The sequence below is a fragment of the Solanum pennellii genome, chromosome 9 (genome assembly GCF_001406875.1).
Source record: "Solanum pennellii chromosome 9, SPENNV200".
Lineage (NCBI taxonomy): Eukaryota > Viridiplantae > Streptophyta > Magnoliopsida > Solanales > Solanaceae > Solanum > Solanum pennellii.
In genome coordinates, this window is record NC_028645.1 from 5,033,513 (window position 1) to 5,046,026 (window position 12,514).

The 12,514-nt window shown below is 29.9% G+C and overlaps 2 protein-coding genes and 1 non-coding gene across 4 annotated transcripts; 2 read left to right on the plus strand and 1 right to left on the minus strand.

Moving 5' to 3' along the window:
• Nucleotides 1-436: 436 nt before the first annotated feature.
• LOC107031717 (putative DEAD-box ATP-dependent RNA helicase 33) lies at nt 437-2,761 on the minus strand. 2 transcript variants are annotated; one of them, XM_015233169.2, is made up of 2 exons: nt 2,618-2,761; nt 437-1,951 (listed from the first exon to the last, which is right to left on the minus strand). In XM_015233169.2, exon 2 carries the CDS (start codon nt 1,942-1,944, stop codon nt 895-897), a length of 1,050 nt encoding a protein of 349 aa, XP_015088655.1. In that variant the 5' UTR covers nt 1,945-1,951; nt 2,618-2,761; the 3' UTR covers nt 437-894. The 2 variants fall into 2 exon arrangements, with proteins under 2 accessions (XP_015088655.1, XP_015088656.1); XM_015233170.2 differs by having other exon boundaries at nt 2,623-2,750.
• Nucleotides 2,762-2,806: 45 nt separating this feature from the next.
• TRNAG-GCC lies at nt 2,807-2,877 on the plus strand. The gene has a single exon. It is a non-coding gene; the product is annotated as a tRNA-Gly (tRNA).
• Nucleotides 2,878-3,643: 766 nt separating this feature from the next.
• LOC107029401 (NHP2-like protein 1) lies at nt 3,644-6,429 on the plus strand. Its single transcript, XM_015230804.2, has 5 exons — nt 3,644-3,762; nt 3,904-4,024; nt 4,758-4,861; nt 5,888-6,019; nt 6,109-6,429. The coding sequence occupies exons 1-5, from the start codon at nt 3,760-3,762 to the stop codon at nt 6,133-6,135; spliced, it is 387 nt and encodes a 128-aa protein (XP_015086290.1). The 5' UTR covers nt 3,644-3,759; the 3' UTR covers nt 6,136-6,429.
• Nucleotides 6,430-12,514: the final 6,085 nt, after the last annotated feature.

A 12,514-nucleotide genomic window follows, 5' to 3' on the forward strand; every position in this document is an offset into this window, starting at 1 on the left:
AAGCAGTCCAAAACAAGGAAGAAAGTTAACACTCCTAATTTTTATCCTTAGTTGTTGCTAACTAGTTGTGAGGAGGATGAAGTGATAGCATAGTGTTTGACTTTGGGCCCTGTCCACTGCAAACTTACTTTGAGTTTGGTTCTTGTACATATTGCTATTTGGTAAATAAAATGTTACTTACCAAAAGAGAAACAATCACGGAACCAAGAGTCTAGTGATTTGTCGACTGGTGAAATAGCACTCATTTAGCGTTCTTCTTCTGCGTCCACATAATGTGAACCAATGAGTTATGCAACTCAGTACTCAGTTTTGAACTAAACAACCTCGACATTAGACAATGAAATTGGAATAATCATTTCAGTACTCAAACAATCAAATTGAAGAACTTCCTAGTCAACAAAAACATATTAACTTCCAAGTAGAGAATAAAATGAAGTCATCTGAAAGCAAACTGTTATTTATTATACTGACTTACCCAAAACAGGTCTCAAATCCTCATCTCTATTCCATACAGGAAAGCCTGGATGTGGGATACCATTCACCAAATGGAAGGTTCACAGCAAGCTCGAATTACTGGAAACTAATAGTAGAAGATACGAAAGTAGCAAATTATTATCTTCCCTCTTCAAACCCTTGAGGGAAAGGCGAGGATAGTAATCAGGGATTCTATGGGCAATCATAAGCAAATGTAAGATCAAATTAAGTTGTAAATCCTTTTGAATCCTACAAAAGCTTCACATCCCCAGTTCACACTTCACGTGCTGAACTCGAAGTTCTTTTTAGTTTCCGATGTGGATCTAATGAGTAACTGTTAAAGATGCAAAAGTATATATATGAACAAGGATGATTTACATATTCTCTCTACCAAATTTGAGCTTGTCTACATCAGAACTCTTAATTGTCTGGTTGAAGCTCATAACTCCCATCGTTTAGCAGACTCAATTCAAACACTGGAGAATCTGAATCATCAAACATGTCTACCAGATTAAACCTTCCATGCTTTCCGTCACTATCAACTGGGATATGACCCTTATTCTTTACTCTAGACTTCCCAGCTTCCGCTGAATTAAATTTTTCAGCATGGACAGACAACTTCCTCTGATTTGTGCTCTTCCTGAACTTATTCTGCATTCCCGTGCGACTGTTTCCATCTTTCGACACGTTATTAGAAACTAAACCCTCATTTCCTTCTCTATTGGATCCACTTCTTAGTTTTGTTGAATTTTTCTTCTGATTTCTAGTACTCTTCATTCTCACCTTCTTATCACTTTCTACCTCTTTCTTTGCTAACTCCGTCTGTATTTGAGCATGAACTAATCTATCACTTCCACTTTGAGAATCTGAACCCAAATTTGAGGACTCATCAAAACCACGATCAGTATTCTCAACGTTTCCGTAGGGTTTAACGCTATGAACAACCCCCTTAGGGAAAAATCTTGCTGAGGGTAATCCATCTTCAGGCTTGAACAATTCTGGCCCATCTTTGTCAGACCACATATCAAACCCTCCAGGCTTTTGAAACCGATCTGCCAAGACTTTCAAATGCTCATCAGCACTCACAGAGAATAAAGTAGGTGCCTTTTCAACCACTTCCCAAGGCCTCTCAAGCTCAGAGACAGCAGCTTTCAGCTCAGCCCGCTTCCTCATCTCATAAATTTGGCGTTCCCGAGCCAATCGGGCCTTAAGGAGCTGCTTAGACTTCTTAGCTTGCATACGCTTCCACTGCCACTTTGAGACACCTCCAGGATACGTTCTTGGACCACCACCCATCCTAATTATTAACTTTCTGTAAGGAACATTAGTTATTGTGGTGGTGGTAGTGGTTAGACTAAGGGAAGAAAACTTGGTGGAGAGGAAGAGCTGGGATTCCCCTAAAATTGTCTTGGACGAAGATATACTCTTACAAGGTGCTGAAACTAAGAATGATGAGCTGAGGAGAGACATTTTCTTCCTGTAAACAAAAGACCCGAAACTTCATAACGGAACATGGCTAGAGAATAAAATAGAGAACGTCGAAAATGATACACATTGTATCATAAATTTAGGATTCTAAACTAATTTCTCCACCTTGACTTGACTTTGTAAAGAGTTACTCTGGCTCAAATGAATTGCAATTCATAGTAAACAACATTTATCTCTTTATCATTAAATTCTTCTCCCAGTAATTACATAAGTAAGACGATTTTCCATCGCAAGATCAGTTCACCCCACTTAGAATATTATCGTCAACAAGTGAACTACCCTACGTTGAGTAACTATCTGAGATATCATTATAACGGGACGAACTACCCTAAGTTGAGTAACCATTTGACATATTATCTCCATATATGTATTAATTAACAACCAACAAGCAACTACAAGTTTCAATCTCAAATTATTTGCATCAGTTATGTAAATTGTACCAATCAAAATAAAAAAATAATCTTAATTTAGTTTTTTCTCATATCTTCATTGTTTTTTTGAACTAGGATACTAAATTAAACACAAAAAAACAGAGAAACATTCCAGATATAAAAAAGTAAACAGATTTTGAGAGAGAAAAATTTCGAAAATTCACAAATTAGCTGAAAAAGGCGCAGAGACAAAATAAATTAAGAAATAGAGAAATTAAGGTGACCTGACTTGGAAGTAAAACTTATGTGAACCGAATAGAGCTTCGAAGCAGTCGATTCGCCGTTCAACTGAAATTATTCCGGCGTCTTCTCTACACTCATCTATATCTTTTCATATGGCAATCTGTGAATTTGGAGAATATGCAGATTTATATCAATACGTATAAATTAAATAAGACTAGCGTTAACAAGTTGCACCAGTGGTCTAGTGGTAGAATAGTACCCTGCCACGGTACAGACCCGGGTTCTATTCCCGGCTGGTGCAGTACATTATTTTTTCTTTGCTCGAGTATTTTGGGTCAAATTTTAGATAATTATAATATATCTTTAATCATAATAAATATAGAAAATATTGTGAATATCAAATAAACACATAAGTAAAAAATATTAAGTAATCGATAATTTAAATACTATAAAAAGGATTAAAAGTGCCCCTTGGAACACTAATTATAGCTTCTTCTTTTTTTTTTTTTACTAAATTAATATATTTCGATTATGATATTAAATCTTAAATATGTCAAATCTTGAAATCATAAAACATATATATATATATATATTCTTCTCAATCAATAAAAAAAGTTCTTTTTTTTTCAACACTGGATCAACAATAATTTTAATCATAACTTTGTCATTAAATTTTTTTTTTTTAACAATTACTCTTTATTTATCCATTAAATGTCAAAGACAACAAAAAGTAATACAAATGGTAAACCAATGGTAAATAAAAAAGACAATTTTTTTGATACTATAAAAAAAGAAAAAACATAAAAAATTGATACTTTTCTCATAAAGTTTCATGAGTAATTTGAGGATAAACATTATCAATATTGTATATTTTATTTTTACTAAGATTGACGATTTCTTATAATAAGAAGTCAATACCAATATGATTAAAACTAAAAATACATATATTAGTCGAGATTGCAACCAATAAAAATCTCTAAATTAAACAAGTTTTTTTTTAAAAAAAAAAAAAAAAACATTTGGAAAAAACGAAGACGAAAAAGAAATAAAAAAAATTGGGATATTTTTGTATTTGTGCAAAATATTCCTATTTATAGTCAAAACTTTTCCTTTAAACCCTAGCATCTTCTTCACCTAAACCCTAAACTTCTTCTTCTCACAGTTCTCTCAACTCGCGGCTGCCATGGTACTTTCTCTCTCTCTCTAATTATTTTGCTTTCGAAGTTCATATTTTTGCTTAATTTTTTTGAAATTTGTCATCTTTTTGCTTGATTTTTCTGTTCTAATATACAATTAATTTTGATTGTTTTGCTTTATGTAATTGTAGGCAACGGAAACTGTGAACCCAAAAGCATACCCACTTGCTGATTCACAGCTTACAACGACGATAATGGATTTGGTTCAACAAGCTGCTAATTATAAGCAGCTTAAAAAGGGTGCTAATGAAGGTTATTGACTTTTTTACTTTTTTTTATTATTATGTTGCCAATCATTTTTGTATCTACTGTTTTCAATTGAGATTAAGAAAACTAAGATAGTTTCGTTTCAGCCTCAAAGAGAACCTTTAGTGTTTGTGGTGGTGGGGAATAAGAGCTAGAAAGATTGTTACTTGTGTTGTTTTGGAACTTTATTATTTGGTCTTTTGGTGAATATGTTATATGGGTTAGTTTTGTTCAAGCCCCAAAGAAATGAGAGTTGTAAAGATTGTTACTTGTTTTGAAACTTTATTATATGGTCTTTTGGTGAATAAGTTACTCTTTATGTGTAGTGCTTAACTAAAGATAGAGAAAACTGGGTTTGTTTTGTTTGAACCCCCAGAAGAAGCTTTTTTTTTCTTTCATTTTTCATGGGATAAGAGCTAGAAAGATTGTTACAGTAGTATCTTTTGGTTAATACTTAGTAAGTTACTTATATGTGTAGTGCTTATCTAAAGATACAGAAAACTGGGTTAGTTCTGTTTCACCCCAAAGGGACTTCTGTTTTTTTTCATTTTTCATGGAGATAAGAGCCCGAAAGATTGTTACAGTAGTATTTTGAATTGGGTTTGGTTTCATTTATCCCATGGAAAAAGAATTAGGCATCAAGATTTGATTTTACCACCCTTAAGTGATAAATCGGTAATGTGTTGCTCCTATTTTTTCTGCTTAACTGAAAGAGAACTGTATCTTTGTTTTGTTTCAGCTACAAAGACACTCAACAGAGGAATTTCAGAGTTTGTTGTCATGGCCGCAGATACTGAGCCCCTTGAAATCCTTCTTCACCTTCCACTCCTTGCCGAAGATAAGGTGATCTATTTTTTTTTCAATAAGTTCTATTCTTTCGCCCTTGTTGGTGTTGTTCCCTTTTTAGTTGAGTATTGGACTAAACAGCTCCAAATAGAGGTAGTGAATATTGAGTATATATGAGGGACTCTGGCAATTTAAAGATTTATACATGTCTCTTCTTATTTTGGTCTAGTTATTGGCATTTCAAAGAGTTGTGTTTGTTACTCTTTTGTGTTACGCTGGGTGAGGTTACATTGTTCTGATTTCAGACTATGGAAATTGGAAACCATGTACATATTATGCACTTTCCCCTATATAAACTCATCCTTTTGAAGAGCTGTATTATATGAGAGTATTGTAGCTATTTGCTGTTTCATTCTATGATTTGGCATGTGATATTTCTGTTCCTCTTGAAAGTACATCTAAAGCAGCAAGACCAAGCCTGACTAATCATATTCTTCCAATGTCTTGGCATTTTCTATCAATTTTATTGCATGGTGTCAAATGTTGCGAGTTTCCAATAGTGTCAAATCCCGATCAAAGGGGAAAGTGCTACCTACTAGGATTTTTTCCCTACCTAGGGCTCGGAAGCGAGATCTCTAGTGAAGAGTGGAGCATCGTATACATTCTACCACAACCCTGGTTGGTGAACAAAAGAGAAATCTTGTTGGAGCTATACAGTTGCAAGGATGCCATTACCAGTATAAGAGCTATACAGACCTCTTTTACTCAAAGTTTTTATTTGTTGCTTTATTCAGTTTTTTTATTATTTTGAATTGATTCCTAGTTGCATTGTCATAGTTATAGTTTTCTATAATAGAATTGTGTTGTCCTTGAACAACAATGTGAGAATTCATTCTTGTCTTTCAACTTTTGGTACACTTTTCCTACATCAGTCTTTCTCTGTTCTGCAACTGTATCATCCTTCGTTTGGTGCTCAATCTAGCGTCTACTGTCTACTGTGTTCAAATAATCTTTTGATATAACAAGGGAGTTTTGTTTCAAGTAATGAGTTCTAACTTTTTCTCCTTCCATCAATTCTTTCAGAATGTGCCCTATGTTTTTGTCCCTTCAAAGCAAGCTCTTGGCCGAGCATGTGGTGTTACCCGCCCCGTCATTGCTTGTTCAGTGACAAGCAACGAGGGAAGCCAGTTGAAATCTCAAATACAGCAACTAAAGGTAACATTCCAAATCTTTTATTCTTTGTCATATCAACAACTGTTTTCCCTCGTGTAAATACTCAAATCGCTGTTTCTCTTCTTATGCAGGATGCCATTGAGAAGCTCCTCATCTAAATGTTGAGCCTTTTGCAGCATGATGGGCCTCAACTTCACTTTTGAGGCTTGGACTGAAGTAGTTGCCGTCCTGTTGGCACCTTTTTTTTTTTTTTTAAATCCTTGTTTCCTTTTTGTTCTTGGATTTTACGATTGATGTTCTAAGAGGTACCGATAGAAGCATGAAAATTTAATATCAGGCTTACGTTATAGTTAAACCTGAGTTTTATTATATCGTGTATGTTTAATGTAATTCTAGTTTTGCTCTTATCATTTGGTTGGTGCAATGAAGTATCCTCTTTGCTTCCTCTTCTATATAATTTGTCAGCTGGTAGCTTATAACTTATTAGTTCAACCTATTAATCTTGAATTAATCATCTATTCCAATTTTAGTCTCAGTTCATTTCATCAAATTTTGGTATACTTGGTCTTTGTCTCTATGATTTTCTATTCAAAAGTTGAATAATAAGATGCATTATAGAAGTGCTCTATGTTTCTCCACATTTCTAGGATCATGTGGTCATTTGTCTCATTGCTACCTAATTGAAAACATCATTCTTCACCTAATAGGATTTGAAGTTTACGAATTTTGAATTTTGGACAGGTTAATAGGATTTGAAGTTTACGAATTCTGAATTTTGGATCAAAAACTATTAAATTCTGTTGAATATGTCGATAGGCGTGTACGTGCAACTAAGAAACGCATCGTGCTGATTATAAAAATTGCAGGATCTTCAGCTGTTCATCACTTTGACAGCAAATATCTCAGCTTAAAATTATATGCAATAAGTTTTATATGAAATTATGATGGTATCTTCAGTCTATTCTTTTTAATATACATAAAATGTTTCCCATTTAATAGACATCTTAGTTAGTCAAATCCATAAACAAAGGGTTATTTCCTATTGGCTACAAATGTTAAAAAATTAATTGTTACTATCACAACTTAGATTTCTTTGATACATTGTTTCAACACTAACAAAACAACAATGTTTTGACGAGGGATGAATCTTCTCTTTGGAGTATATGTTCGATAAAATTTAATAATTCATGTCTAAATATATATTAATCTTGAGAAATTACATTCAATTAATATGTCCTGATTAATTTTGAATTTTTAAATTTCAAATCTTAAATCTATTTCTACGGCATCATATGGGATAGTAGTACATTGATAATGAGACATGAGAATCAATTATATTAGATTGTCATTTGGTCCATGTTTTGATATTCGTTTAGTGTTTGCAATCTTTTTCACTAACATGATGTCTATCAATTTATGTTTTTGGTCGATGAAATGTACAATTTGCAAATATTCTTAGATTCTTGGTTCAATTATCATTGCTACTAATGTTGGATGTTTCCATTGTTAGATTATAAGTTACTCAACTTTTGTAATTTCATATTGGAAATTTGTTGAGAAAAAAAGTTCTCAAACCTTTCAAAATTTATCCGTATTCAATATTTATAGTATTAAATTGAATCCGGAGTCTAAAGGGTATAAAATTTTAATAAAAATTTCAAAACGGTATATGAATTTTTATTTTAACCAAATAGGCAAAATCGCTGAAAGAGCAGCGATTTCGCTCACCGGAAAAAGTAAAATCGTTGCAATAGCAGCGATTTGCAAAATTTGATTTTAAAAAAAAATTAAAGAAATTGTTGCCTTGACAACGATTTCCAAAATAAAATATTTTTTTAATGGTTTTTTAATAAATCGCTGCCTAAGCAGCGATTTCTTTAAATTTTTTTAGTTATTTATTTGAAATTAAAAAAAAAAAGAAATTATCCAAAAAAATTTGATTATTTTTTTAAAATCATTTTTTTTAAAAAAAATTATTTTAAAAATTTTAAAATAAAATTTTAAATTTTTTTTAGAAATTTTAATTTTAAATTTTTTTAAATGATTTTTTAAAGTAAGTAGTAATCAAATTTTTTAAAAAATATAAAAAAAAAATTTGGAGACAAATCGCTGCTATTGCAGCGATGTTACTTTTTCCGGCGAGCAAAATTGCTGCTCTTCAAGTGATTTTGCCCTTTTGATTAAAATAAAAATTTATATATAATTTTAGAATTTTTATTAACATTTTATACCCTTTAGGCTTTGAACTCGTATTAAAATTAATAGATACTTCATCTGTTAATATTTACTTATCTAATACGGGCAAATCTTACTGCATTTTGCTAGATTACAACTGTCAAAATTATTAATTTTAGGGAAAAGGGTCAAATATGCCCCTAAACTATTCAAAAAGGTCTAGATATACCCTCCGTTTAAAGTTTGGTTCATTGATGCCCTCGCCATCCAACATTTGGTCCAAATATGCCCTTATGGACGTTAGTTGCCATGTTGGACATATCTAAATCATTTTTTATTTCTTTAAATGCCACATGAAATTGTCATGTCATTTTAGCCTTACCACATAACATTTATATGAAAATGGAAAGATATTCGGACTCATAAACACCTAATCCGACCCATAAATCAACCCATTTTAAATAAATTATCCGATCAATTTTCAAAAATTTTGTTTAATTTTTATTTTTATCGATAAATTTCGAAAATGAGTAATTGATTAATAAAAAAAATAGGAAAATATGTAAAAAGTATAAAATTAACGCCAAAAATTCATTAATAATTATAGTAACCTTAAATCAATTTAAAACTTTTTTTTAAATTTTTTTATTTTTTTCGATAAATCCCGAAATGAGTAATTGATTAATAAAAAGTATGAAAAAAAATATAAAATTAACGCCAAAAATTAAAAAATAAATACAGCAACCTTAAATTCAACAATTTCAATATTTTTTTAATTTTTAATTTTTTTGACAAATCCCAATAATGAGTTTATTAACAAAAAATATGAAAAAATATAAAAATTACGCAAAAAAATTCAGAAATAAAAAATAGAAATATATGAAAAAAATATAAAATAAAAAAAATTATTGAAATTATTGAATTTAAGTTAACTATATTTATTTGTGAATTTTGACGTATATTTTTTATTTTGTTTTCATATTTTTCCCTTTTTATTAAAAAATTACTCATTTTCGGGATGTGCCGAAAAATATAAAAAAATTTAAAAAATTGTAGATTGAAATGTTACTATATTTATTTGTGAACTTTTGGTGTTAATTTTATATTTTTTTCATATATTTCTATTTTTTATTAATCAATTACTCATTTTCGAGATTTATCGAAAAATAAAAAATCTAAAAAAAAATTGAAATGTTAGATTTAAGTTTACTATATTTATTTGTGAATTTTTGGCGTTAATTTTATATTTTTTTCATATTTTTTCTATTTTTTATTAATCAATTACTCATTTTCGGGATTTCCCGCAATAATAAAAATTAAACAAAATTGTTAAAAATGGGTCGGATGATGAATTTAAAAGGAGCTGATTTATGGGTCGGATTAGATGTTTATGAATCCGAATATCTTTCCATTTCATATAAATGTTATGTAGTAAGACCAAAATGACATGTCAATTCAATGTGGTATTTAAAGAACTGAAAAATGAGTTGGATATGTCCAACATGACAACTAACGCCCATAAGGGCATATTTGGACCAAAAGTTGGACGGCGAGGGCATGAGTAAACCAAACTTTAAACGGAGGGTATATCTAAACCTTTTTGAATAGTTTAGGGGCATATTTGACCCTTTTCCCTTAATTTTAACTATAAGACACAGCTGTTAATTGGACATCAATTGAAAAAACCAACTAAGGAAGGCCACATCCCCCAACAAAAGATTCAAAACTTTACTTTTTATTGAGGTTTGTACTTAATATTACATAGTAAAAACGCTTGTAATAGTGTGGTCTAATAGTCAATTAAACGAACGAAAATTTGAAATTACGATTCAAATTTCAATAGACCAAAAAAGGTAAAGTGATTTTTCTAATTTATTTAAGTTTTAGGTAACATAATTACTTAACATCTATCTTAATAGACCATAACAAACATAAATCAAATAATTTAGATATTATAAATAGTTATACTCTTATATTTCATTTCTGTTCCATACTAATTTTTTTGTTCACCAATTAATTATAATAACACCTTCAAAAACAATCAATCACCATATTGTAAAAATTGAATAGATTCGAATCTGCGGTAAATTAATCATCGTAACATAAAAAATATTTGAAAATAAATACATTACAAAGAAACATCATGTTCCCTTTATTAAATTAATTCCAGTTGGTATTCAAAATATTCTATAAGTTCCACGTGCATCTTCTTTGATTTCCCCTACTTTACAGACAATTTCATAACAACAATTAAATTGTACATTAAAATATGTATAATCAAATACAAATGGAACTTTCCATCCAACTACATGCTAATTATGAGATCTCTTATATATAACTCATTTAACACTTTAAATCAACATTACCTCAAAGATCAACAAGCAAAAAAATCATCAAGATTTCAAGAATATATACACAAATATGGCTAAGTTTATTGTTATTTTCTTGATCTTAACACAATCATTTGTGTGTTTAGTCATGGCTAATGAAAATGCAATAAATGTTGCTAAATCCCCTAGTTCTAGTCCATCACCTTCAATTAGAAAACTTGGAAAACACAATCAAGAAGAAGAGAAGGGTATTGATAATGATAATATTATTATTCCTAAAGAAGTGTTAATTGGTTCTCCACATCAACAGGAGAGTATTAATGAAGTTGATCAAGGTGATCATGATGATGAAATCAAGATTAATAAACATCATCATGATTCAATTGATAAGTCAATTTTTGGAGGTGGAGTTATTCTTGGAGGATTAGCAACAACTTTTTTTGTGGCAATATTTTGTTATATTAGAGCAACTAGAAGGAAGAATAATGTGGAGCCAAGTTCCCCTAGTGCCACATCATCAACAGTATGATGATTCAAGTTTTCGGGATGAAAAAATTCTATATAGAGAGCGTGTACTTCTGAATGAAGCTTTACGCGACACGAATCTGAAATTATTGAATTTTAATACGGATATTAGATATCAGGTGAAAAAAAAAAGATGAAAAATTATTTTAACTCCATTTTGATAGAAAATTGTAAAGATACCATTAGTCGATTATGATTTTTGGAATTTTTGTTGTATAAAAATTAAATAAAAATACTTGTGTTTTACACTCGAGTTTCATTTGAGATAAATTAATGTTTGAAAGTGGTGGATTTGGGCTTGGCTGTTGGAGGCACTGTCATTGAAGAAGATGATATTAAACACTATTGAAATATTAACCTTTCTTTAAAATTTATTAAAAACAAATCCAACCATTTCATATCATTCAAGAATAAAATTTGATCATTTTCCTTAAAAGAATAATTCATATATTGAAAAGTTTGCACTTATAGCAAATAAGAGAAATTTGAACTATTTCAGAAAATTTAAGAGTTTAATTAAACCTATTATTTTTTTTAAAAAAATGCACACGTAAATCGATAAGATTAACGCTCTCGTTTTATTTTTTTTTCTTTACTTCCATAATTAAATTATAAATCTTTGATGAAAATATAAATAAAATACATAATTATATAAAAAAAACATGTATATGATTTATCAATTGAGTTGTTTATTTCTTCAATTTTTTAAAAATATAATCAAACCAAATTAAACAATATTAATTTTGAATATATTGATTTTTACATAACACTATCTGTCTTGATATTATGAAAATAGTGAAATACATTATTTCACTTATTTTCATTATTCCCTGTTACTTTTAAAAATCTTTAAAATCTTTTATTTTTTAATGTAATCGAGCTAGTATTTAATTTATTCGAGGTAATTTTTAATGTATCTAAGCTACATATTAATGTATTAAGCAGTTTTTAATATTTTTCCGAGCTTTAATTATTATATTCTATTTTTTAACTTTAAAGGGACTAATGTAATTAGAAACTTATTAAGAATATATTGTAATTTCACTATACATATAAAATTGAAGAGAATTGTATAAAACGAAGTGTATAAAACGTGAAAAAGAGAAAGAGACTTGGGCAGAGAATTGTATAAAACGAAGTATATAAAATGAATTGTATAACTACAAGTGAATAAGACGATTATATACAATTCGAATTTGTATAAAACGAAAAAAGGAGAAAGAGAAAAGAGACTTGGGTAGGAAATATACAATTGAATCAAATTGTATAAAACGAGAAAGAGAGAAATTATATTCAATTTTGAATTTTTGTATAAAATGAGAAAGAGAGAAAGTCAAAAGAGACCTGGTCAGGGAAGTACTTTTATTATATAATTTAAGCTTATAAGATGGAATTACATGTATTTACATGTGTATATACAATTTTCTCTCGCTTTATACAATTAGAAACACAATTTATACAATAGGAAGCGAGCGAGAGAGGAAAAGTGGCGAGCCAAAATATGAGG